The 27,861-nt window shown below is 43.9% G+C and overlaps 1 protein-coding gene across 1 annotated transcript in view; it reads right to left on the reverse strand.

Moving 5' to 3' along the window:
* The window catches only part of LOC139279487 (signal peptide, CUB and EGF-like domain-containing protein 2), a 182,032-nt gene that overhangs the window by 45,814 nt on the left and 108,357 nt on the right, over window positions 1-27,861 (reverse strand). The window contains exons 13-16 of the mRNA XM_070898615.1: window positions 20,946-21,035; window positions 11,580-11,702; window positions 10,316-10,483; window positions 9,561-9,764 (exon numbers count right to left, since the gene is read on the reverse strand). Coding sequence (XP_070754716.1) covers window positions 9,561-9,764; window positions 10,316-10,483; window positions 11,580-11,702; window positions 20,946-21,035 — 585 coding nt within the window. The remainder of the gene's footprint in view (window positions 1-9,560; window positions 9,765-10,315; window positions 10,484-11,579; window positions 11,703-20,945; window positions 21,036-27,861) is intronic.

Below are 27,861 nucleotides of genomic sequence, written 5' to 3' on the forward strand. Positions count from 1 at the left end.
AAGATAAAACCAAAAAGGCCGGAGTATTACTAGTACATCAGTTAGCAGGACTAATTGAGCAAGTAAAGGACGTTAGAGAGAAAAGGGAAGAGAAAAGTAAACAATTAAGTCAGCATAAGGAAAATGTAGGGAATGGGAAAAGAAATGCCTGGTGTTAGAAGATTCAGAACCGTTCCCAATGGTGGGGGGGGGGGGGGGGGGGGGGGAGAAACAGCCTCACTGTCCCCTTACGAAGATTACCAAGGTGAGGCAACAGCCCCGGGTCAGGAAGATCTAGAAACCTTCCCAGCGGCGCCAGTCACCAGGGGAGGAACTGCAGCGAATCCCACTGCAACCTATAAACCATTTACCCCCGGCGAGAGACAGCAGATAATGGCATCCCTGGGCAAATTATAACCCCGATGTGCGAATACCAAATTTTGGGCAGAGCTGGATACAGTTTGGATGGGCCACCAACTACACCTCAGAGATATCCACCAACTAGTCCGAGCGGCTTGCCCGACAGATCAGTGGAGAGTAGTGGCCGGAGAAGCCACGCTAGCAGCCAATGCCGACTTTTCAGGGGGACGTTGGACACACGCGGTACCTTTAACCACTGAAGTAGATGGTCAACAGGCGGCCTTTGGCCCTTTTAAAACCGAGATCCAACGAGTTTTAGGTAATGCCCCTACTAATTGGAGTAAAATTACTACAACCAAACAACAAAAGGGGGAAGGAGCCTCAGAGTATGGGGAACGATTATTCCAGATATATCAAGAATGCTCTGGACAGGGAAACCCGAGCCGCGGCGACCGAGTATTTATCCAGGCATTTAAGGATGGACTATCCGCTGCACACCAGACCATTATAAAAATGGGAGTAACTGTAACCCAGGATTATGATGAACTGGTCGAGTGGGCTCGTGGCGTCCAGGGAGGGGGCGATGAAAAATCCCAAACAAAGATAAAACAAGAAAGGGTTTTTGCAGCAGGGACGGGGGGAGAACAGAAAAAGGGGACATGCCATAACTGCGGGAAGGTGGGTCACTTTGCCAAAGAATGTAAGGGGAAACGCATGGAAAAACAATGCACATATTGCGGCAAAAAGGGACATTTAGACGCGACCTGCAATAGTAAAAATGGCTATCCTAATAAGGCAAGGACCCTGTCAGAACAGGAATACCAGCAGTGGCAGGAGTACAAAGCCACCCTGTGATGCCTGGCGGCCCCTGTACAAAGTAAAAAGGAGGGAAGGATATATGTGTCTGCACTAGTAGGGGGCCGACAGTGTGAGATGCTAGTGGACACTGGAGCCTCAATATCCATTACTAATCTACCCCTTCCCGTAACCAACAAAAAGGCTTTAATAAACGGAATAGATGAACGGCCAACACTGGCCCATCTGAGCACCACCCAAGTGGTGGAAATTGATAATTTATGTATACCCATGAGATTTTATATATGCAAGAATCGTGAGGGAACAATATTGGGGAATGACGTAATGAAGGAATTTCAGGCCCTGATTGATTGTGGCAAGGGGAAATTGGCCAAAGGCAGATGGCAGTAAGGTAGATTTGGGACAGATAGCTCACCATATGGAAAGTTTAGGTGTAGCAACAGCCACAAAAAACAACTGGCATACCGAGACTGGAGGATATGGCGGCATTTGTGCCTCTGTGCCCGGGGTTTGGGCACAGACAAAATTGGATACTGGAAAGGCAGACATGGACCCTATTAAGGTCCCTGGACCATCTCATAAACCACACCAGCAATACCGTATAAGACCCGAAGCCAGAACAGCAGTTGTAGAAATAGTAAAGGGACTAGTGGAAAAAGGTATCTTAAGAGAAACTGTTAGCACCACTAACTCCCCAACATGGCCAGTAGGGAAGCCAGATGGGAGTTATAGACTAACCATTGACTACTCCGCACTTAATAAGGTCACCCCCAAACTATACCCGATAGTGGCCAGTCCCTCCACAATCCTTAATGGATTATCCCCTGAACATAAAATCTTTACAGTCCTGGACATAGCCAATGGCTTCTGGGCACTTCCCCTCGACCCAGAATCACAAGAGAAATTCGCCTTCACGGTGGAGGATAAACAATATACTTGGACCCGATTACCACAAGGGTTCCATAATAGTCCTGCCATATTCCACCGAGTCATGAGCGACGTACTAAAACAAATGGAAGTACCGGCAGGAAATAGTATTTTACAATATGTCGATGACATATTAATAGCTTCAGAAACCAAGGAGGGACATCAGGCAACCCTATACCTGGTGTTATGAGCTTTGGAGACGGCAGGCCTTAAGGTCAACCCCAAGAAAGCCCAGGTAGGGAAAACCCAAGTCCTATACCTAGGGTACTGCCTTTCAAAGGGGTTGAAAGAAATGCCCTCAGATAGGAAAAAGGCTGTCAAGGACATGCCTAGACCAGTAACGGTAAGGGGGGGGTGAGGAAGGTACTGAGTCTCTTTAATTACAGCCGGAACTTTATCCCTGAGTTTGCAAAGATTGCCGAGCCTATACAAAGACTAGTAAAGGGAGGAAAACCGGCCCTAGACCTTATAGAGTGGGGCCCTGAACAAGAACAGGCGTATAATAAACTCAAGTCAGAACTAGTCTCCGCACCTGGATTGGGACTGCCTGACATGGGTAAAGATTTCCACATCCACTGTACCAATGAAGCTGGGTTCTATACGGCCGTGGTCACCCAAGACCATGGGGATAAAAGGAGACCTATAGCCTATTACTCCACCGCCGAAGGTCCGGTGGTGACCGGATTATCCAGATGTATAGCTGCGTTAGATTGCGCAGCTTGGGCAGTAAAAATAAGCGAGCCCGTGGTCATGACCGGAAACATCATTCTCCACACCAAACACACGTTGGTAGAAATGTTAAACACAGAAAAACTGATATGAGACGGGCAAAGTGGGAAGCAGTCCTCTTGCCACCCAACATAGCAGTAACTATAATTAGAGATGTAGGGGAAAAGCCCGCGGAGGGCCCCACGATTGCGGGGACGTGGATATGGCCATGGAAGAGGATAGAATAAAAGACACGCCCCTTCAAACCGCAGAACAAACCTTGTTTGTGGACGGCTCGCGAAAATACGTAGCGGGACTACCTCGTACAGGATGGGTTGTAGTTAACCAGGATCTAGAGACAGTCGAATCAGGGCGAATTAATGGGGGGTCGTCAGCTCAGGTGGCAGAATTGGTAGCCCTCACCCGTGCACTGGAACTATCAGAGGGTAAGATCGTTAATATCTATACGGACAGTAGATATGCATTCGGAGTAGTACACGATTATATAACACCATGGGGGAGGAGGGGTTTTATCACAACCAGCGGACATCCCATAAAACACCAGCTGAGAATAGAAGCTCCCTTCGCAGCCAGTAATAAACCAAAACAGGTAGCGGTCATTAAAATTAAAGCCCACCAAAGGGAACCGGACCGAACCAGTCCAGACTGGCTGAGTCACCAGGAAAATCAAGCTGTGGACTTAGCTGCACAAGAGGCATTAGAACAAGGGGAGTGTGAGGAAGCCTCAGTCAGCGCCGCTGGGGTCCGAGACGAACAGATAAGTATCGAGAAACTACACCAGGACACTTCTGAGGAGGAAATAGGTATGTGGACAAAGCAGGGCGCAACGCAAGGAAAGGATAACATTTGGAGACGAAACGACAAGGTAATGGCACCTGAATGCATACAGAATACCTTATTGGAGTTGCACCATGGCCTGTCCCATTCGTGACGAGAGGCCATGATCGGGAGTCTTGGAAGAGATTGGTGATGGAAGGGGATGGGGAGAGATATTGCCAAACATTGCCATCGATGCGTTACGTGCGCACAATATAATCCAGGCAGGCCCATTAAAATTAAAATAGGACACCAACCCCATCCACGGGGGCCATGGGAACATTTACAAATTGATTTCACAGGTCCTTTGCCTCCATCCCATGGAAAAAGATATTGCCTAGTTATTATAGATCAATTTACCCGGTGAGTGGAAGCTTTCCCCACACGTGATTGCACTGCCTCAACAGTGGCAAGGATATTGACCGAGCAGGTGATTCCCCAATGGGGAGTGCCTCTTCCGACAGGCACCCACTTCACCGGGAAGATTGTAAAAACAGTAGGCCAGCTGATGGGCATAAAACAAAAATTCCACATCCCCTACCACCCAGAGTTCTGGAATGGTAGAGCGCATGAACCGTACCCTTAAGAACGCCCTGGCCAAGGCCATGCAAACGTCAGGAAGAACGTGGACAGAAGTATTACCTATTATATGAATGAAGATAAGAGTCACGGTAAACCGGACAACCGGATTAACCCCTTATGAACTAATGACAGGAAGGACGATGCAATTACCAGAAAGCATCATCACAGGTGGGGCTGACGTAGGCCCATTAAAAGACAAAATTAAACGGTATGTTTTGGAACTAAGCACTCAACTCAAAGGGATGCGTAAATTGGTAAGAGACAATCAGGAAGAGAGAGATGCTCAGAAAGAGCTTGAAAGGCTCCCTGACGTCCCGATGGCGGGACGTCGCGTCATGGTAAAAACATTACCTGAAAAACCAGGGTTTGCACCAAAATGGAATGGCCCATATGAGGTCATAATCAATGGAGACACCTGTGCCTGTCTGGACATAAGAGGGAAGAGTGTATGGAAACATTGGACCCAATTGAAATTGTACAAAGAAACTAATGAGTAAACATAAGACATCTGATTTACGATAATGTAACCAGGATACTTGTTTATGCACCCCGAATAGGTGACGACTGCAAGCAAGTCCAAATTACGGCTACTGCTAATGTGTAAATATTGTATTGTTTGAGCGTAACAAACATTTCTAAGATAGCGTATATAATCTATGTTGTCACAGTTGTAAAGCTAATAGGATTAGAAGATAACTTGTTTTTCAAGCCCCATATATGTTTACACGGCAATCGAACCATGTGTTACCCACTAGCCCAATCAGTAGAGGCCCTGTTCGTGGCCACCCCTGGGTGGACCCCCTGTGACTTATATACGGCGGATACCTCGGACGCACCCTGTGAGGGACAAACGGGCGAATATAGAAGGGGTATACAGGGAAGATGCGTGGAATTAATAAATCCCACAGATCCTGTGTGCAGGGGGTCCCGGGAAAGGATGAAACCCGCTTTGCTTCTCGGGGCAAGGATGGGGGTGTGTATATGCCCTGGTCCCCGAGAACGCCACCTGAGTGCAGACACAGTGTGCCCGTCAGCACTGTCGAGTGCATAGAGGCCAGTTTACTTGCACCTGTAACGAGCAAAGATGCCTGAACGTGACCGCAGGGAGGCAAGTTATCTGCGGTCAGTGCAACGGAACTCATGTCAGCTCAGAAACATGGGCATACCCGTTTGATAGGATCCTACCCAATTGGTAGGATCGGGCTCAAATTCAAGGGAACCGAGAAATTGGTGGTATAAGCAGTTCACGAGTGTTAGCAACACTGATGTAGAGCTGGTTCAATAATAGGAGACAAATGTATAACGCATGTTACGGATGAATCATACAATATCACCAAAGCCATTGATGCCATAAGAAAGCAGCTTGACGAGTTCAGACAAGGTCCAAAAAGGGGGAATAGCTGGCTTGACTGGCTATTAGGGGGATCCTGGGGGTCCTATTTAACGCATGGAGCAGTTATTCTTGTTGTAATAATAATTACTTGTGGCTTGATTATCGGATGTTTTAATATCTGCTGTAAAGTCATGATGGCCCGACTAGTGCCGGTTGCCAGCGTGATCACCGGAAAAGAACATCTGATGGGAACACCCGGAGAAGCCGAGGAAGACGGAGTGGACGACGCAGGCACAGATCTCTACCTATGAAAGGTAGGCACTGAGCCACCTTCTTTGTGGTCATCTGGATTTCCTGAACATCCTCCAGGACCAACAGGGGGAACTGTTGGAGTGGATTTTCGGACATAGCAAAGCAGGATGGGGTAAGCCACCACTAAATGAACTTTGTACCAAGAAGCCTATCTGTGTCCCTGATATGAACTCTGCAGCAACAAGTGACTCCTGGCCAGATGCAGGCCACTGTTTCACAGAAAGCTTTGCAACAAAATAACTAACCACAAAAGAAGATACAGAGGAAGGGCCCCCAAACTCGCACCATACTATCAGGTTTCACTAGGACTAAAAAGTTGTATGTAAATGAATTGCGTTGCCATATGGATTGATTGGTTTTATGTAAATAAATTGCGTTGCCATATGGATTGATTGGTTGTATGTAAATAAATTGCATTGCCATATGGATTGATTGGTTGTATGTAAATGAATGTAAATGATTGTATTCCGCCCCCTGTAAACTGCTTATAACCCCGCGGCACAAGGCACTCGGGGAGAAGGTGTTCTCAGATCGCGGGATCTCAACTCTTCTCCCAGAGCTCTGTTAGCAATAAAGTTGTCTCTCTTACTTTACTGGAGTCTATGTGAATTTATTTTCATTAACAATCACACATGAAATTACAGCAGCGAATTTATTGTACAGCTTCAGTTTTATAAGTAGGGCAACCAACATGGCACATCCTGTAAACGGTTACAGTTATCACTATAACACTCATAGTTTGGTGCCCAACGCATTGTAATTTTGCATTAAAAGTTCTGGAGGCCATGAAAATATCAGTTGCCTTAATAATGAATATATATTAAGTGACTAAGTAGCTTTCCACACCACAACAGAAACCATTTTCCTATATCACCAGAACAAGTATGAATTGAGAAGACAGTGGAGACCACCCCCCGCCATTCATATTTCAATTGAACGTGATTAAATTCGCTTATATTATCTGGAAAGCTGCATCCATACGCCCTCCCCATGATGGCTCAGTGCGTAACGGCATCACCCGGTGTGGCACTTGCTGAGCCATGTGGATCAAAGGGGTCCCAAGTATGATCCTTGATCTGTGCTGAGTTAGCTGATCTCTCAGCTGAAGCACTGTGCTGGTACCTCAGTATCCCCGAGCTAGAGGGTTCCTGTTCTTGATCTCGTCGTGACTCAGGAGTAAAGAAAAGGGGAGAAAATATGAAATAAAAATGGATATAAAAATGGCATTCGGCATGCAAAAGGTTAACTGAGCATAGCCTACCGAATGGCAACAGTGAACTACTTTATTGTTGCTATAAATCGGAAGTGGGGGGAGGGGCCGTGGGAGGCAATTTTAAACCATTCTGCTCATCAGTAATGGGGCAGCTACTCAGTTAAAAGTGCATCTGAAAACTTACTACCCTGTATCTGCTCGATTACTTCCCAGCACTTTGTTTTAGGTGGTCGAGGTGACCACCAGAAGCAGGCAGGCACTTCATGAATACTTGCAATACGGTCATTTTTAACTCGAAAAATCATAAGTCCTGCCCAGCAGCCAACTTACCGAGTAAAAGCTACTTTCAGAGGTCCATTGGAAGCACTATTTAAAGGACACTCAGATACAGGTGCTCAGATCATGGGGATTCGTGCACTATTGTGCTCTTTTGGATTTCGAAGGGATTTTTCAGCTTGTTTCTGATTTTTTTTTAAACTCACCCTGACAATGCACTCACAGCTTATCATGGGTGCCATTCTTGCTTCTTTGCCTTGGATGGAGGAAGAGGAGCAACAACAGCAGCCCCAACAACCAGCTGGAGCAGCCGGTGAGCCTGTTAGAAGACAGTAGGTTAGGGGAGGGGGGGGGGGGGCGGGGGAGGGAGAGGGTGGTGCACGTAAAAGAACTTACCCAGCCCACAGGGTCTATAGGTTAAGAGTGAGTTTTCTGAATATCTCCGAGGAACAAGTGCATGACAAGACTGTCACTGCTCTCTGCGACGACCTGCTGCACCAGGTGCTCGTGCTTTGCCAATGGCTGTGAAAGTCACCAACGAACGTAACTTTTTTTGCTTCCGGCTCCTTCCAGACTGTTTCAAGGGACATTCCTGCATTTCCCAGTTTGCATTGCACAACTGCACCAAGCAGGTCATCAATGCCCTATTTGCCAGGGACAACCGATGGTGAAGGAGTGGATGTGCTGACATCCTGAGAGAGGGCATCACATACCGCTCCCCTGGGTCAGTGGCTCATCACTGCCACTGATCTGCGGGAGAGTGATGCCTTGAAAGCCCGATCCATGTGGACCACCAGTCTCTTCCAGGTGGAACACACATTATATCACTCAATATTCAATATAAAAAAAACCTACAACACAGAGAATCTGGTCAAAATTCGGCAACATTCTGTGATTCTATGAATGTGGGATTTAATTCAAACATTCAAAATTATTTTCTGAAATCACTAAAATCTACATTTTCAAAAATTATTGCAACCTCTGCCAGGCACAGGATGTTTGTGCCTTTGTTAAAATCTGCTCCTCTTAAGCCAGTATAACATCTCATCAAAAATTAAAACTTGCACTTTTTACCAATTGTAAAAATATTGGCCCAGATTTTCTTGTCAAAATGAGGCTAATGGTGCTCGCTGTTATTTATGTGCAAATTATACAGTAACTTCAGCCGAGGAGCAGATGCACAATTAAACGCAAAGATCCAGAAGTTGCTATCCGAGTTGCTTTGAAAAAACGGCATTTCGTTGTCTGCCTCACCATTGAAATACATTGAATGTCGTGAAGTTGCAGTATTTGTGTGGTAAATACGTACTAAACTTGCCTCAGAAAGTTAAATCTTGTACATTCCCGTCAAAAGCCCTTTTAACAGCAGGATAAGTGTTAATTACTGCCAATAAACCTCTCTGGTACTGAAAATTAACTATTCCAAGTGTAGATTTCATTCCTTCAGGTTTCATTGTTATTGGATATTTTAAAAATATAAAAAAACATTTTTACTTTTCCTTTCTGTCTCTTTCTTTCTCTCTTACTCCAATCTTTCTTTCCCTCTTTATTTCTCGCTTTGTATCTGATTTGACACACACTCTAATTCACTCTCCTTTTCAGTCCTTGTGCTGTTGATTACACAATCCTTCAAGTTGACTGTGTGTCTCCGCAACCAGTTGCTTGTCCTACTCACTCAGGTCCTGGATGCCCAGTTTCTCTCGCTCCGTCATTATCAGCTCACACTTTCAGTAACTTGCCACACACAAAAAAGTGTAAAACCAAACCTGTAACCTAAAGGCTAACTAATGGCAAATGCCATTAGATGATCTGCTGTAGCAAAATGTGGCCCATTAAATCTGGTCTATAATGCAAAGATGACTTTATGTATGCAATTAATAAATATAAACAGTTTGGTAAAAGGTCCATATGAGCTTCATATAAAAATGTCATAATTATTCCATACATGAGTTAAAGTTGATTAATACTGTAAATACATAGAAAGAATAGTCAAAACAACCATAAATCTGAGAATTGCTTGGTTTAGTGATAGTGATAGTGATAATACTTCAATATTTCAAAAAGCTACTTCAATTATATTGTGATTCTTAGACCAAAGTATTCCCCCTCTGTGCTGACCAGGCCATGAATGTCCAGCCTTTTTAATGAGTGAACAAATAATTGTGGAGTGGCAAGTGCAGAAGCTGAAAAACCAGGCATTAAGAATTTTGTACCCACCACATCTGTTGTTCTGAAGAACCTGGCCAGTTCCACATGGTTCCAGTAAATCCACTGCTTTTGCTGTTTTCTTCGCCACCTCATAGTCAGTTCCTGCTACACGCAGGTAAAACTGTTCCCGGTTGATTGATTTCCTCAATATTCTCGTTGTTTTTCGAAGTCTTTTCTCAGTCTTCCTCCGTATGCACCCAAAATCACAGGTTTCTACAAGAAAACAAGAGAGCCAATCATACAATTACATGAAATAATAACGGTCTGCTGAACAGAATCCCTGAGAACCGAGAGGAAAGCATCAATTCATCGCCATACCACTGACAATATAAACATGCTTTACTTACATCACCAATTCATTCAAAATACAAGACATAAGTACACCCAACCAGCACCATAGAAATAAGTTATACACAACATGGGAGTAGAGATGTTTCCTTCAGATGTTTGAAGGCAAATTAATGGTCTTCATCTCATTATTTTTTTAAAAATATTACATCCAAATAAATATTGCACATATGAAGCCTTTATTTAGCCTGGTAGAATACAAGATCAATTGTTAAATGAATTCTAGTTTTCTGAATTCAGCTTCTTCCAAGTTGAAGGCTACATCTCTCCTAGCCAAAAAAAACATTGACTTCTAAAAAAAAAAACAGGAGATACTTTTGTTAAGAACAGACAAAGGGGAAAAGAGATGAGAGGAAAATAAATAAAGCTCACAAGAAGAAATATATAAATGCACCTTCTGAATTCTTCAAACCAACCTGTCACCTCCTCGGGTTTCATTTCCACCTCAAATACAGCAGAAATGACTGATCCCTCGGTTCTCACTGCCTTGTGATTCCAATGGTCAGGGCTTTCCTTGGAGGAGCTGCACTTCACATTTACAAAGTTCAGCTGACAGTTCTTTGTACTAGGAAAATTAGGTTTTTCTGTGTATTGACATAAAGGCAAAAGTGCATGATTAGTAAGGGGAAAGGATTTTAATTTATTATCTGATCCATACTTAAGCAAGGTGGATTGGTTTGGAGGAAATTTAACATAATTGTCTGTGGTGGATGTCAGTACGTTTAGATAGGTATATAGAAATGTATATTATATTTTTTTTGTGTACACAGATGTCTCATAAATCATCACTAGCTTACAGGTGAGTTTTGATATTATTTGCTTTAGTCATGCATGGTGGAGCGGGCGAGGTGCGGAGATTGAATGCTGAATTTAACTGGGAGAATACAAATAGGTGCCGACAGCTGCTGCTTTTGCTTCACCTCAAGGGTGCCAGTCACCTTCCAGTACCTTGCCAAAGCATCCTTTCTTCACATATGAGCCTTGACAGTTAGTGATGACAAGCTATTTGCCCTCAGAGCAAATTAGCCAAGCATGATCCTGTCCTCACTGAATGTCTACATATGTACTTTCCAGAAAAGATCACTGGGCGACGAGCAGGAGCAAAACAACCAGCTATTTTTTTTTACGCCCATCCTAACTGAGGGAGGCAGAAGGCAATTGTTGCACCCCAGTTTACCTCGGGTAAGATCATCTAAGTCAGCACAAACCTGGAACCCCCTCTGCTGTATGGTGGGTACTTTCCACCACTACCAACTGAGCTATCAAGAAACTCAAGTGAAATGTTAATTAACTTCCTGTTCTGCTATTATCTGAGTAATCTGCACAACTAAATATGTGAAAAATGACTGTATCTGGTTTGGAGTCACGCGAGTTTTAATTTGAAGGACGATTAGTGAGGGCAATGATGAAAGACATGACATGGTTAATTTCACTTTGCCAGTAAGCAGCTGCACGGAGCAGAACACCACGAATGCTCCAGCGTTAATTACGGTCTTGACTCACTTTGTCAAGAAAAATTTATTTCTATTTCATCTTTTGGTTTTGTGCTTGGGACAAAAGCAGAAATTGTGCAGATGGAGCAGTAATACTCTGAGCAATTATTATCTGGTTTGATCATTAACAAAAGGCTGAACTGGCAGCCAAAAATGACTCATGTTCCTTAGAAATGCAACGATGTACCTGAAGAGACCTGCTTTAGACTATTTTTAAGCTTCTCTTTGATTCCTCTCAACTCACATCTTCCCGCGTTGATTTTAAAAGTTGCTGTTGTCTTTACCGTTGGCAGGTTTGTAGCATTCAACCCTGGAAAGAAAAAGGGCAACATTCCTTCAACAGCTGTTCAGGTAAGTACTGACAGAAATGTTACTATACAACACATGACAGGAGCACCGGGTATGCGCTGAATACTGAATGAAAAACTTCATGCTTATAGAACTCATTTTATGAAGTGTTTGTTTGCACTGGAAGTCAAAAGTGTTAGACTTATTTGAACTACTTCATTGTCTGAGAACATTCAAATAACGAAGTAACTGAAGCAATTAATGGTCTGCATTTTGCGGTAGAAATAACAGTGAGGTTAACATGTAGGTACAGTGAGCAATTAGGAGGGCAAATGGTATGTAGGCCTTTATTGCAAGGTGGTTGGAGTACAACAGTAAGGAGGAATTGCTGCAGTTGTACAGGGCTTTGGGGAGACCACATCTGGAGTACTAAGCACAGCTTTGGTCTCCGTACTTGAGGAAGGATATACTTGCATTAGAGAAAGTGCAATGAAGATTCACTGGATTGATTCCTGCGATGATAGAGTTGTCCTATGAGAAGAGATTGAGCCTAAACTCTCTGGAGTTTAGAAGAATGAGGGGTGATCACATAGAAACATGTGAGATTCTGAGAGGGCTTGACAGATTAGATGCTGAGAGGCAGTTTCCCCTGACTGGAGAGTCTAAAACTAGGAGGCATAGTCTCAGGATAAGAGGTTAACCATTTAGGACTGAGAGGAGGAGAAATTTCTTCACTCAGAGGGCTGTGGATGCTCAGTCATTGAGTACACTTCGGGCTGAGGTCGATAGGGAATCAAGGGATATGGGGATAAGGCGGAAAAGTGGAGTTCAGGCAAAAGTTCAGCCATGATCTTATTGAATAGTGGAGCAGGCTTGAGGGACCGTATGGCCAACTCCTGCTCTGATTTCTTATGTTCTTATTAAGGAGTAAATTGGACAGCATTTCCAGAATATGTACATGCACTGTTAAATTTGGAAATCAGGAAACTGCTGTCAAATTTGCTGTCCTCCTGCAGAAGCTTTGCTATAACTATATCTCGCTGAGAGACTCGACATTCACATACATGGAAGGGTGTGAATTTGCAGTACTTACCCACTAGACACCCACTAAACACACCAGAAAAAGTTAGGGGTGTCCTTTCAAGTGCAAGTAAATTTTTAATGCCGTGATAACTACTGCCAAACAACCTCTCTGGCACTGAAAATTTACTTTTAAAATTGTGGAGTCTCATTCCATCAGATTTTAATTATTGTTGGAGTTAAATAAAATAAAAAAATTAAAATAAAACCTTTTTTTTAAATCTTTTCCTTTGTCTCTTTTATTTCCCCTTTCTTAATCCCATCTTTCTTTCCCTCTCTTTATTTTGCTTTCTGTTCATGATTTGGCATTGAATTAAATATTCTAACTTACACTTCCTGGTTTTGACTGCCCTCAGTAAGAATTCTTCAATCTGATTGGTTAAGGAGAAACACTTTGGCTTGCCCTTTTCTCACAGGTCCCAGATCTCCTGTTTCAGATTCCTAATTACTGAAAGTCGCAATGCAAAAGTCCACAGAAAGTCTGTGGGCAAGTGTAAGTGTAATGAACGGCGATTCTGGGCCATTATGCTGTGTCCTATCCATAATCGGTGCTGAATTATCTAATTTCAGATAGGGCTTCCATTGGGTGCTACAATTGGCCTTAATGTCCCTAGGCGAGGAACGGAAGAATAAAAATTAGTGAAGTTCCTGCACCTGGTCACTGTCCAGTGACAATCGCTGGAAAGTGTATATATTTGGATGCTGGTTGAAGGCAGGACAGGATCAGACTCTGCTGTGGTGCTCTCCTGGTCAAATAACCTGCCAACACTCATTGCCCAGGCTCACAAATGAAGAATGTGATTTTAAGAGCGATACTGGAAGCAGCCAGCAATTTATGTCTAAAACAATCCTGTGCAAATTATCCTTTGGCAGTAGTTTATATCAAAGATCTGTTTTTGTAGATCAAAAGAGAGGATTAAAAAAAAAAAGAGTCAACCAAAGCACAGAAACAGATTTCTAAATGTAACATTCTTTGGAGTCGCAAAAAATAAAAGATTACATTTTGCAATTAAAGTTTGAAAATTAACAATTTTCTCCATTATGAAAAAGCTAATTTCATGACTTAAACAATGGTATCTTAGAAAAATCTCTGGAGTTATACTGAACATTTATATAGGATTATAGCGAATTGACAGCCTCTAATGTGCAAAATAAACGCATCTGTTTTTTGTGCCAATTTGATGTTATTTAACTTCGCTATCTGAAAATATATCTGCTGGTTTGCATACTTTTCTGAATTGCAAAGAGATCAGTTTTCTCTGAAATCTCAAGGACAAATTAATCATTAGCATCTGACAGCTGGGGTCATGCAAGACACGCTTCGGATACAATGGCCCAGATTTCCCGGGGCCCACGACCACATACACGGTGAGTACCCCACAGGTTCCCTGCTATGAGCGGCCTGCAAGTTCCGGGTTTCCACATGCGATACACAGGCGCGAATCCCTGTACTTTTTGTACGTTGGACGAAAAGGCGAGAGAAGATTCTTCATGAGGCCATAAATTTTCAGACCACAAACGGTGAGGAAAACCGTCCTGCGCTGAACTGCGTCAGCCTTTCCCTCCATTTTGTTGGCCACAAAATACTGATCCAGGCGGTCGATAAAATCCGCCCAATCCTCACCATCCGCGAATCTCTCCAGAATTCCAATAGTGCCCATTGTACATGCGAAGGTTCTTAATTTACCTCGTCACCAAATGCAATGAAGATAATGACTCAAAAGATTGTTACTGTAAACTGCCTCAGGTGTAAACCTGATCCAACTTTATTCGCGCCCAAAGTAACCCGCGTGACATGGTACTCGCTCTTATATACCAGTGACTGCGCATACGTGCGTACAGCTCGATGACCTCTGACAGTGGCGCCCCCTGGTGTCTGGTGACCCCAAGCATAAATACATAACAACATCCCCTTTCAAGATCTTAATATCAGTCTTTTTACAAATTAAGACAGTCTGGCACTTTCTGCTCACGAGTTGATCGTCTCAGTTCAACTTCAGTTCTAGGCGAGCGTTCTGAGTCAGTTGTGACTGAAGGCTGAGTAACTGATCTGATGGGAGTGGTAATAACCACATCAGGGACTGGAGATCCAGTTTCAATACTGACAGCAAAGTCCTCCGATAAATGAACAATGGTTGGTTGGTCACTGACTGCATCTTCCTCAAGCGGTTTCAGTTCATCCGTGTGCCACAGTTTAACCTGGTCAAGGTGTTTCCTGCATGTTTGCCCATTCTTGAGCACGACAATAAACACTCTGTTACCCTGCTTGGCGATCCACTTTGGACCTTGATCATAGTTCAGTACATAAACTGGATCATTGACAGAGATGTCACGTGACACAGCAGCACAATCATGATACCCTTGCTGACTTTAAGTCTGTTTTCTGAGGAAGGACGTTCTTGCTATTGAGGGAGTGCAGCGAAGGTTCACCAGACTGATTCCCCGGATGCAGGACTGACATATGAGGAGAGACTGGATCGACTGGGTCTTTATGCACTGGAGTTTAGAAGGATGAGAGGGGCTCTCGTAGAAACTTATAAGATTCTGACTGGACTGGACAGGTTAGATGCAGGAAGAATGTTCCCGATGATGGGTAAGTCCAGAACCAGGGGACACAGTCTTAGGATAAGGGGTAGGCCATTTAGGACTGAGATGAGGAGAAACTTCTTCACTGAGTTGTTAACCTGTGGAATTCCCTACCGCAGAGAGTTGTTGATGCCAGTTCATTGGATATATTCAAGAGGGAGTTAGATATGGCCCTCATGGCTAAAGGAATCAAGGGGTATGGAGAGAAAGCAGGAAAGGGGTACTGAGGGAATGATCAGCCATGATCTTATTGAATGGTAGTGCAGGCTCGAGGGGCCGAATGGCCTACTCCTGCACCTATTCTCTATGTTTCTATGTTTCTGTGTTTCATCACGATCATTCAAATCAGGATGAAGAGAGAGCTTGGTCTTGAAATTTCTCTTCATCAGTAGTTTAGCAGGGGAGACCCCAGTAAGCGCATGAGGTCTGGTCCTGTAACTGAGCAGTATACAGGACAAGCAAGTCTGCAGTGAACCCTGAGTTACACATTTCATACTTTGCTTGATCGTTTGAACAGCACGCTCTGCTTGACCATTAGAAGCAGGTTTGAATGGGGCTGACCTCACATGTTTAATGAACTCTTGAAACTCCAGACTTGTGAACCAAGATCCGTTGTCGCTCACAACAATGTCAGGCAAACCATGAGTAGCAAACATGACACGAAGGCTCTCAATAGTAGCTGTAGATGTACTGGATGACATAATAATACACTCTATCCACTTTGAATACGCATCCACCACAACAAAAAACATTTTTCCCAGGAAAGGGCCCGCAAAATCGATGTGGATTCTCGACCATGGTTTAGATGGCCATGACCAAAGACTCAGCGGAGATTCCGCTGGTACTTTACTTAGCTGCATGCAAGTATTGCACTGATGCACACATGATTCCACATCAGAGTCAATTCCAGGCCACCATACATGAGCCCTAGCAATGGCTTTCATCATGACAATACCAGGATGGTGCTATGTAGTTCACGTACCAATTTTTCTCTACCTTTCTTAGGTATAACAACACTATTACACCACAGTAAACAATCTGACTGAACGGACAGTTCATCTTTGCGACGGTTGTAAGGTTTGGTCTCATCACACATTTCCATAGGTATTGCAGACCAATCATCACTGAGGACACACATTTCACAACTGATAAAATAAGGTCATGGCTGGCCAGATCCTCACTTGTTGAGCAGTGACAGGAGTTCCTTCACTCTCAAAAGCATCTATTACTAACAGTAGATCTGCAGGTTGAGGCGTCCCCACCTCAGGTATAGGCAAAAGCAGATGACTCAGTGCATAGGCACAATTCTCAGTGCCAGCTCTATGACGAATAACATAATCATAAGCAGACAATGTCAATGCCCAGCTCTGGACACAGGACGATGCATTGGTATTAATACCTTTGTTTTCTGAAAAATAACGAAATGAGTGCCTTGTGATCAGTTTCAAGTTCAAAACAAAGACCAAACAGGTACTGATGCATCCTTTTGACCCCATACACAGGCCAAGGCTTCTTTCTCTACCATACTGTAAGCTCTTTACGTCTTTGACAAACTTCTCGTAGCATACGCAACAGGTTGTAGCTTACCTGACTCATTTGCTTGTTGGAGTACACAGCCAACCCCATATGAAGAAGCATCACAGGCCAACACAAGACGGTTACATGGATCATAATGAACAAGCAACTTGTTTGAACAGAGAAGATTCTTCGCTTTTTCAAAGGCTGTATCTTGAGACACGCCCCAGACCCAGTTGTTGCCTTTTCTGAATAGCACGTGCAGTGGCTCTAACAAAGTGCTCAATCTGGGTAAGAAATTACCAAAGTAGTTGAGTAGCCCAAGGAATGAACGCAGCTCCTGGGTGCATTTTTGATGGCCTTGGTTTTCGATGCCATGAGCAGCAATCTTCCTCCCCAGGAATTCAACTACAGGTGCCATGAAGACACACGCCGAACGTTTCAGCCCGAGTCCCACTTTGTCCAGACGATGTAGGACTTCTTCAAGATTGTTCAGATGTTCAGTAGTGTCGAGAGCTATGACCAGAATGTCGTCTTGAAACACGACAGTTCTAGGAACGGACTTCAGTAGACTCTCCATATTCCTCTGAAATATGGCTGCAGCCGAACAAATTCCAAAAGGACACCTGTTGTAGACAAACAGTCCTTTATGGGTGTTGATGCAGATAAGTTGCTTCGAAGTGTCGACAAGCTCCTGTGTCATATAGGCCAACATCAGATCCAGTTTAGTGAATGACTTTCCACCAGCTAGCATGGCAAACAGGTCATCAGCCTTTGGTAATGGGTACTGATCCTGTTTCGAAAATCGGTTAATCGTAACCTTGTAGTCTCCACAAATCCTGACAGTGCCATTACTCTTCAACACAGGAACAATAGGACTGGCCCACTCATTAAACTCGACCAGTGACATGACCCCTTCACATTGGAGTCTGTCAAGCTCAATTTCAACCTTCTCCTTCATCATGTAGGGAACAGACCGAGCCTTATGATAGACAGGCCTTGCATCAGAATCCAGGTGAATCTGTACCTTGGCTCCAGTAAAATTACCAATGCTCGGTTCAAACAAAGAAAGAAACTTCTTCAACACTTGAGCACACGACGTGTCATCCACCGATGTCAACACTTTGATATCATTCCAATTCCACTTGGTTTTCTCGAGCCAATTCCTGCCGAACAGCAATCCATAACGGTAGATTATGAACCACATCATATGACACCTTGACTACTGCACTGCCAATCACCTGTATGAGTTCCTCAGTATAAGTACACAACTTGACATTGACTGGACTCAGCTTAGGCTTCACAGCCTCAGTGTCCCACAGCTTGTTGAATGTCCTTTGGGTCATTATCGACTGACTAGCACCCGTGTCCAGCTACATTGATACAGGCCCGCCATTCAGCTTCACATTAACGATTATCAGCTGGCTCTTGCTCAGGAACGAATACAGTCCATTCACTTTCTCCTCGGGTTGTGTATCCGGGCCAGCACTGGACTGGTCACCACCAGCAATGTGATGAGCGGCAGCACGCTTGCTCAGTTGTGGGCACATACTCTGAAGATGCCCCACATTACTGGAGTACTGTTTAAACCGACACTGATGAGGCCGATGATTGCCCCCACAATGCCAGCAGGGTGAAATCGGATTCGTACCAGTTGGCGGACTTTGAGCAGCTACAGGTTTCACATAAGCAATTGAGTAGGCCCTGCCATAAGCAGCTCTGCCAAATGACGACACAATCTTGTTTACAATACTTGCCGTGGAGCTCCGACTCTTCGATGATATCTGCCTCAAATTATCATCAGTTGTCATGCATGCCTGGGCAGTCGCGATAGCCTTGTTCAAATCCAGCTTCTTTTCGGCCGATAACTTTCAAAGAATCGCATCATGGTTGATGCCTATCACGAAGAAATCTCGCAGCATGTCTTCCAACATGTTCCCGAACTTACACGGCTCAGCAAGATGTCGCAGGTTACCGACGAATCATGGCCCTCAGCACGAACATGCGTGTAGAAGCGATAGCGTGAGATGATGATCCCCTCTTTTGGCTTAAGATGGACACACACCAAAGCACACAAATCCCCGTATTCTTTATCCATTGGACATAAAGGCGAGAGAAGATTCTTCATGAGGCCATAAATTTTTGGACCACAAACGGTGAGGAAAACGGCCCTGCGCCAAACTGCGTCAGCCTCTCCCTCCATTTTGTTGGCCACAAAATACTGATCCAGGCGGTCGATAAAATCCGCCCAATCCTCGCCATCCGCGAATCTCTCCAGAATTCCAATCGTACCCATTGTACATGCGAAGGCTCTTAAGTTACCTCGTCAAATGTAATGAATATAATGACTCAAAAGACTTGTTACTGTAAACTGCCTCAGGAGTAAACCTGATCCAACTTTATTCACGCCCAAAGTAACCCGCGTGACATGGTACGCGTGCTTATATATCAGTGACAGCGCACACGTGCGTACAGCCCGATGACCTCCGACAATGGCGCCCCCTGGTGTTTGGTGACCCCAAGCATCAATACATAACATAAATAGTCTACAAAAGTGTGGTCCAATAAATTAGCCTCAGCCACATGCAGCTAATTGGGAATCCAGATGTTACTAATATAAAATAAGTAATAGATGCTGTCGTTGTGCATGCAATCCCAATACTCATTCACACGATGTATGCATGCAAAGTTTAACCTTATTGTACATTTGTTAGCTAATGCTAAGACAAAAAGAAGAATACGCAAGTAGTTTTAATGTCGTGTGTGCTTCACTTCCTTGGTTACTGCTTGTTGGCTATCTACTAAAATGGAAATACCAGTAACGTTGTTTGGAGAGGAGAACCAATCGGAATAACCACTCCAGGCCCGAGAAGAACGGCAATCAATAACGAGCAGCTCCAACAAGGCATGTCATGGCAAAGAGCAAACATCTTCCAACTGCGTTCTGGATGGAGAGCAGAGGCTGGATCTGCTGTGTCTCACTGTGCGAGTCAACATTCTCAGCAATCACTCTGGTAAAGTCAAAGTATCGCTCGCAACTGCTGGACAAAAACCTAGAAGCTGCACCAAGATGTGATGATAAATTCATGCCCTAAGTATGAACTTTGGTGAAAGAGAGAGTGCAAAGTTTCACACCAAATTGTAGTAGATGTTTACTTAAACATACAGGTGCAGTACTTTTACCTGTATTGTGTGTATGGCGTTTTCTACTAAAATTAGTGCATGTGGCTAAAATGGTTTCGCTGTAGCCATGCCTGTGGCTAGTCAGCAATTTCTATTGGACAATACTGCTTTGCAATATTAACACTCCAATTAAAATCCATTATTAACAGGTTGGAGAAAATTTTCAGCTAAAAATATAATTGTCACCTATATTGTCGATATTAAAAAAGGAAAAAATTATGAATTTAATTTGATGAATTCCTAATCATTATGCTGTGGCTGTCGATTTAGTGAATAGTAGAGTATTAATAAATCTATTACTGAATAGTAGATTCATAAATCTATTACTAATTGTAAGTGGCTTCAAAAACGTAGAAGAGCAGGATCAAATCATCAATACCGACTCACAGATCTCCCCTGGCATTGTTTATGGATATTCTGCAGCACAATTGCAATATTCAGCTGCATTGAACCTGGTTTCCCCCTTTACAATCTCTGCTCAAGTTCTCTCTGGGGGGAAGCGGTGGGGGGGCGGGAACGTGATCCAAAGAGGTAAATCATGTCATTGTAGCTGTCTGTAAACTCTGCAGCTCAGTTTCAGGCAATTGTAGCTGCTTATAAATTACTGGCTCCAGGTTAGAAGAACCTAGCCTAAAATGGCAGACTTTCTCTTTTTAAGGAATGTTTAATCTCAAATTTAAAAGAAATATAAAACTAATTTTCTTGTCCTTTCATTACCAAATCCAAATATAACACGGTTTATAGAGTGTATCTGGGGTTTCCGCCAATCTTCTCCTGAAGCTACGGAAACCAATTGGGAGAGCCACTGAGGAAATTCTTGGCAATCAGTCAAACCTTATGAAAAGCAATATGTCTTCAAAGGAACAAACGGTAACCACATGGAAATCCTTTTTTCACTTACCTGAACAATGCGTAACATTTTTTATGTTCTGGCCAAAGTGTTGGCATTGAGAAGACACGCCACATCTAATTGTGTATGAATCTTCAGACTCTGCCAAATACAGCACATTAAAGACAAATTAGTTCAATTAATAAAACTCTCTTCAAGCAAGAGTAACAACTTCATAACTTAAGACCAATAGGAGATCCTGGACATTTATAGTTATACATATTTCAAAACACTTAACGATTAGCTATTTAACACCTAAAAATAATAATCGGAACTTGTTAACATGGACACGACCAAAATTTGTCATTAATCATGGCGAAATGTCATCATCTGTTCAGTGGCAGTGTAGAAATCCCAAATTGAAAGGAGCTACAGATACACAGAAGAAACACAGGCTCGATTATCATCGTTGGTATACGTCAGACGGGCAGTGGGCAGAGCGATCTCAACATCTGCCTGATGTCGCCAGCAAGAGGCCCAAACCATTCTGCTGGTTGGGCCTCATTTGCATTCAACTGTTGAGGTGGCAGTGCGTGGCAGCTTGGTATTTTTTGGGAGGATGGCGATGGGGGGGAAATGGTGGGGGAGAATTCGGCAGGCCATCCACAGATCACAGGCTTGTGGTAAGGGATTAAAGTTGAGGCCAGGGTCAATCAGTGGATGGGGTTGAGGGGGGGTGCGACACAGAGCATTATTGAAGGGAGGGACTAGCAGTGAGGTGCAGGGAGTGCAATTATGCTCATCTTACTGCCTAAAAAAATGGCAAAAATAAATTATTTGTTTTAGCTGCTTATAGCGATCACTTTAAGGGATGTGATTTCTGGCCATTCCCCGTTCGATGATGCCAAGAGGCTGCAGGGTGACTTGGACAGGTTAGGTGATTGGGCAAATGCATGGCAGATGCAGTATAATGTAGATAAATGTGAGGTTATCCACTTTGGTGGCAAAAACAGGGAGGTTGAATATTATCTGAATGGTGACAGATTAGGAAAAGGGGAGGTGCTACGAGACCTGGGTGTCATGGTACATCAATCATTGAAAGTTGGCATGCAGGTACAGCATACGGTGAAGAAGTCAAATGGCATGTTGGCCTTCATAGCAAGAGGATTTGAGTATAGGAGCAGGGAGGTCTTACTGCAGTTGTACAGGGCCTTGATGAGGCCACACCTTGAATATTGTGTTCAGTTTTGGTCTCCTAATCTGAGGAAGGACATTCTTGCTATTGAGGGAGTGCAGCGAAGGTTCACCAGACTGATTCCCGGGATGGCAGGACTGACATATGAAGAAAGACTGGATGGACTAGGCTTATAGACACTGGAATTTAGAAGAATGAGAGGGGGTCTCATAGAAACATATAAAATTCTGACGGGATTGGACAGGTTAGATGCAGGAAGAATGTTCCCGATGTTGGGGAAGTCCAAAACCAGGGGTCACAGTCTAAGGATAAGGAGTAAGCCATTTAGGACCGAGATGAGGAGAAACTTCTTCACTCAGAGAATTGTGAACCTGTGAAATTCTCTACCACAGAAAGTTATTGAGGCCAGTTCGTTAGATATATTCAAAAGGGAGTTAGATGTGGCCCTTACGGCTAAAGGGATCAAGGAGTATGGAGAGAAAGCAGGAATGGGGTACTGAAGTTGCATGATCAGCCATGATCTTATTGAATGGTGGTGCAGGCTCAAAGGGCCGAATGGCCTACTCCTGCACCTATTTTCTATGTTTCTATGAAGAGGATACTTCCAGCTCAGCAGTTGCCACATTTAATTGCCCGGAAGTGGCATCGGTGTCCTAGCATCATCAGAAATCGGTTTGCATTGAACAATGAAGCTCCCACACATTCCCGGCAGGAGCGTTGGCCACCTAAATGGAGCCCCGCTCAAAAATGGCAGCGGGTTGGAAGTCGGCACTAAGGTTATTTTCACCCATTTCTTCTCACTACTACTTCATCGCTGCTGAAAAATGGAGTGGCAGAGACACCAAATTTGGGGCCTTGTTGTGGGTCTCTCAACAAATTTGCATAGTCAACTTTCAGAAGTCAAGACATTACCCTGTACTACAAAGTGGCTATTGTGAGTTCTCCTTCACAAGTCTATACCAGGTGATATGTTTGATTGGACATTGCTAGAGCTAGCGCTGCAGGATATTTATACTGACATCAGTAGATAAAGTATTGAGTACAGAATCTTACAACGCCTGAGATATTCCTTTCTATCTGGATTTTCCTGAGGCAATGTGACATTGACAGTTGCTAAAAGATTATAAGCATCTGGCACAACCAAATGAAACATTTATTCAACACATCACATGCAGGAGAATATATGAATATTGCAACTCTATCACAGAGAGCATTATTATATCATACTATTTGTTGTCCTGTGACATTGTTCATAATTAAAAATTCTAAATAAAATTTGTGTCTCTCTTAAATTATTTCCGTTTTCTCCAAATGCTTTTCCCTCCTTCTCCATCTTCCACTCTTTCTCTGTGAAGCATTTTTCATCTCCCTATCATCGTGTTCATGCTGAAAAACTGGGCGGTTGGCAGACATTTTTTTTTAAAAACCTACTGCAGACTAGCTGCACGAGTCCTGCCCGACTCAATTATCAAGCGGGTCTTGAAACGGCGGCCAACTTTTCCGCCCAAAACAAGCGGGAACCTCATTAAAAATAAATATTGCCCCTACGTCCCATGACTATTGTCGGGCCCCAGCAGGCTGAGCGTACATTGCGCATGGGCCTCCCATCAATACTGAACAGAGCACAGCCTGACCAGCAGTCCTTAAAAGGAATGCTGTAGGCCGCTCCAAAAACACTGGAAAAAAGCCTGTTACATTGATTATCCACCTGACCCCACAAAAATCTTCCAGCCTGTTGCCAGTCCTTCTTCACCCACCCACACCCCTGTCGTTGCCTTGCCTCCTTTTCCAAAGCACTTCCGCTTGGCTTCTCAGAGTAGCCACCAGATTTCCCGTTCCCTCCCGCGATTGGCGAGCTGTCAGTCAGCGCTCGTTGAGCAGCTTGTCGATATTATACAGATGAGGCCTGACCATGAAAATGCTTCAAGCCTCCCGCTAGTCCTGAGCCACGTGTACCAGACGCCCCCCCCCACTCCCCACAACGCCCGCCCATTGTCACCATATTTGAAAATCAACACCTATTTCTCTCACACATTCTTTTATTGTTCCTATTTGTCTCCAACTCTTTGTGTCACTCTACCTGTTTCGCTCTTTGTATAAAGCTGCTTTCCTTCCATCTCCTATATGAACGGTTCCCAAACTGTGCTCCTTTATTGATTTACTGAATTTATATCTTCGACCTTTCGGCTCAGTTGCCTCCATGCTGGCAGATTGCTCGTTCAATATCAATTGAATGATTCTCAACTCCCTGGAATAACCCTGGAACACGTGGGGCAGAATCTGCGGAGACAATCAGTCAGGTTCATGCAGGAGAGTTCTGAGGAAGGGTCATCGACCTGAAACGTTAACTCTGTTTTTCTCTCCATAGATGCTGCCTGACCCGTTGAGATTTCCAGCAGTTTCTGTTTTTATTACAGATTCCAGCATCCACAGTACTTTGCTTTTGTGCCATGCAGGAAAGTATTGTGCAGCTGTGGGCTAGTCCCAATTAATGCTGTTTATGAACCTGTCCCTAATCTTTCACACACTCACACACTATGTCACTCACTAACATGGCATGCACAAGATAAATAAGCTTTCCATTTGGTTATGTCAAAATGCTTAGAATCTGCACTGACTACATCGTATTTTCCACAGTAAAATTTAAATCTTCCTTGAACCAGCACTATCAGGCAGCGTAATAGAACACAACAGTTTCTTGTTCTTCTTTCCATTAAAGAGTATACCTTGATGTACTTAAGAATGGTAACCTGATGCTGTATTAATAGAGCCGAAAATGGGTTTATCACCAAAATTAAGCATTTTTAATAGCATTGTCCAGTCCTCCAACTAGGAATAACCAATTTAAAATCACTGAAAATATCTTAAAACAAGCTATATTGAATCATTTAATAGTTTCATTGGTGTATGCTAACACTCCTTTACTTCTAGCAGATTGTTTATACATAGAATATACGGCACAGAAACAGGTCATTCGGTCCAACTAGTCTGTGCTGGTGTTTATACTCCACACCAGTCTCCTCCCATTCCATCTGCCTCATCTCAGCCTTTCAGCATATTTTTCTATTCCCTTTTTTCTCATGTACTTGTCTAGTTTCCTTTTGAAAGCATCTAAGTTATTTTCCTCAACTACTTTCTGTGGTACTGAGTTCCACATTCTAACCACTCTGAATAAAGAAATTTCTCCTTACTCCCTATTGGATTTATTAGTAACTATTTTGTATTGATAGCTCCTATTTTTGTATTTCCCACAAGTGGAAACATTCACTCCAAATCGGTCTTGGTCTCGGTTGAGTCGGCATATGTAGTACTCCACTAGTTAGCTGTACTCAGTGCAGCAGAGCAGGTCTCCAGTCGTCCTGGTTCAACCCTTGCCACGGGATAAAGGCCTCGCTTGGTCAAGCCCATCTGATGGCTGATGTGCAACAGTCACCACACGTTAAAAAAAATCCACGCACAGGCATCTTCCACCCCCTCAATTGGAGTTCAGGACTGGAACATCGGGTACTTCATTGAAACAGCTGTGAACTCTTGTGGAAGCAAGTCATCCTCGTTTGAGGGACTGCCTATGATGAAATGACATATTTTTTGAAATAAAAAAAACCTTTCAACACACTTACATTTAAGATTGCCCGCTCTTTTACCCTAGTTCGGCCGATTCCGCCCAGATTGTGCTGATATTACTAGCGGAATCAAGTGGAAACTCCACCACCTTGTCCTTAAGTCTGGTTACTGCCTTAATCTTATAACTCTTTCCTACGTGACTTTTATTCTAGAGATATGTGAAATATTCAAATCTGCTTTTTGTATTACAATATGATGTGCAGTATCCATCTGTCCTCAGTAGACTGTTCATTTTAAAAACATTTCTAAAAGTTGAACTATGTCGGGGGAGTTTTATTCGTTTGTGGGATGTGGTTGTCAATGGCAAGGCCAGCATTTATTGCTCATCCCTAATTTCCCTTGAGAAGAGTGAGCTGCTTTCTTGAACCGCAGAGGGCAGTTAAGAGTCAACCACATTGCTGTGGGTCCGGAGTCCTATATAGGCCAAACCAGGTATGGACGGCAGATTTCCTCCCTTACAGGGTATTAGTAAACCAGATGGCGGTTATGGTGGTTTTATGACAATCCGGTAGTTTCATAGTCACCATTACTGATGCTAACCAACCTTTGTACATGGCCTTCTTTGACCTCACAAAGACCTTTGACACTGTCAATCATGAGGGATTATGGGGCATCCTCCTCAGTGTTGGCTGCCCCCAAAAGTTAGCTACCATCCTCCACCTCCTCCACGACGACATGCAAGCCGTGATCCTGACCAACGGATCCACCACAGACCCAATCAACATCCAGACTGGGGTCAAGCAGGGCTGCATCATTGCACCAACGCTCTTCTCGATCTTCCTTACTGCAATGCTCCATCTCATTCTCAACAAGCTCCCCACTGGAGTGGAACTGAACTATAAATCAATGGGAATCTGTTCAACCTTCATCGCCTCCAGGCTAGATCCAAGGTCGTCCATCCTCTGTCATCGAACTACAGTACGCGGACAACGCTTGTATCTATGCACAGAGGCCGAATTCCAAGCCGTCAACATCTTCACTGAGGCGTACGAAAGCATGAGCCTTACACTAAACATCCATCAGGCATAAGAATATAAGAAATAGGAGCAGGAGTAGGCCATTTGGCCCCTCGAGCCTGCTCCGCCATTCAATAAGACCATGGCTGATCTGACAGAGGTCCTCCACCAACCTGACCCCGCCACACAGCACTGCCCCAGTCAACAAAATCCACGGCATGGCCCTGGACAACGTGGACCATTTTCCATACCTCAGGAGCCTACTATAAGCAAGAGCAGACATCGACGATGAGGTCCAACACCGCCTCCAGTGTGCCAGCGCAGCCTTTGGTCACCTGAGGGAGAGAGTGTTTGAAGACCAGGACCTCAAATCTGGCACTAAGTTTATGGTCTACAGGGCAGTAGTGATACCCACTCTTCTATATGGCTCACAGATGTGGACCATATACAGGTAATGACTCAAGAGTCTGGTTACTGTAAATTCACTCAGGTGCAACCTGATCCATCTTTATTCCAGCCCAAAGTGCGAGCGTGACAAGGAGACCCCGCTTATATACAGATGACCAAGCACACATGCTACATGCGTACAGCCCGATGACTTCCGACTGCAGCGCCCTCTGGTGTCTGGTGACCCCCAAGCATGAATACATAACAACATCTCCCTTGTAAAATCTTAACAACAGTCTTTTTATAAATTAAGACGGTCTGGGGCTTTCCTCTCACGAGTTGATCGTCTCAGTTCAACTTTGGCTCTGGGCGAGCGGTCTGAGTCCGTTGAGACTGACGGCTGAGTAGCCGATCTGATTGGAGTGGTCATGATCACATCAGAGACTGAAGATTCAGAGTCGGTAATGTCAGCAGAGTCCTCTGATGAGTGAACAATGGTTGATTGGTCACTGACTGCATCTTCGTCACTCGGTTCCAGTTCATATGTGTGCCGCAGTTTAACCAGGTCAAGGTGTTTCCTGAATGTTTGCCCATTCTTGAGCACGACAATAAACACTCTGTTACCCTCCTTGGCTGTAACAGTGCCAGCAATCCACTTTGGATCTTGACCATAGTTCAGTACATAAACCGGATCGTTGACCGAGATGTCACGTGACACAGCAACACAATCATGACACCATTGCTGACTTTGACGTCTGTTTTCAACATGGTCATTCAAATCAAGATGAACAAAAGAAACATAGAAACATAGAAACATAGAAAATAG

The sequence above is a fragment of the Pristiophorus japonicus genome, chromosome 14, assembly GCF_044704955.1.
Source record: "Pristiophorus japonicus isolate sPriJap1 chromosome 14, sPriJap1.hap1, whole genome shotgun sequence".
Classification (NCBI taxonomy): domain Eukaryota; kingdom Metazoa; phylum Chordata; class Chondrichthyes; family Pristiophoridae; genus Pristiophorus; species Pristiophorus japonicus.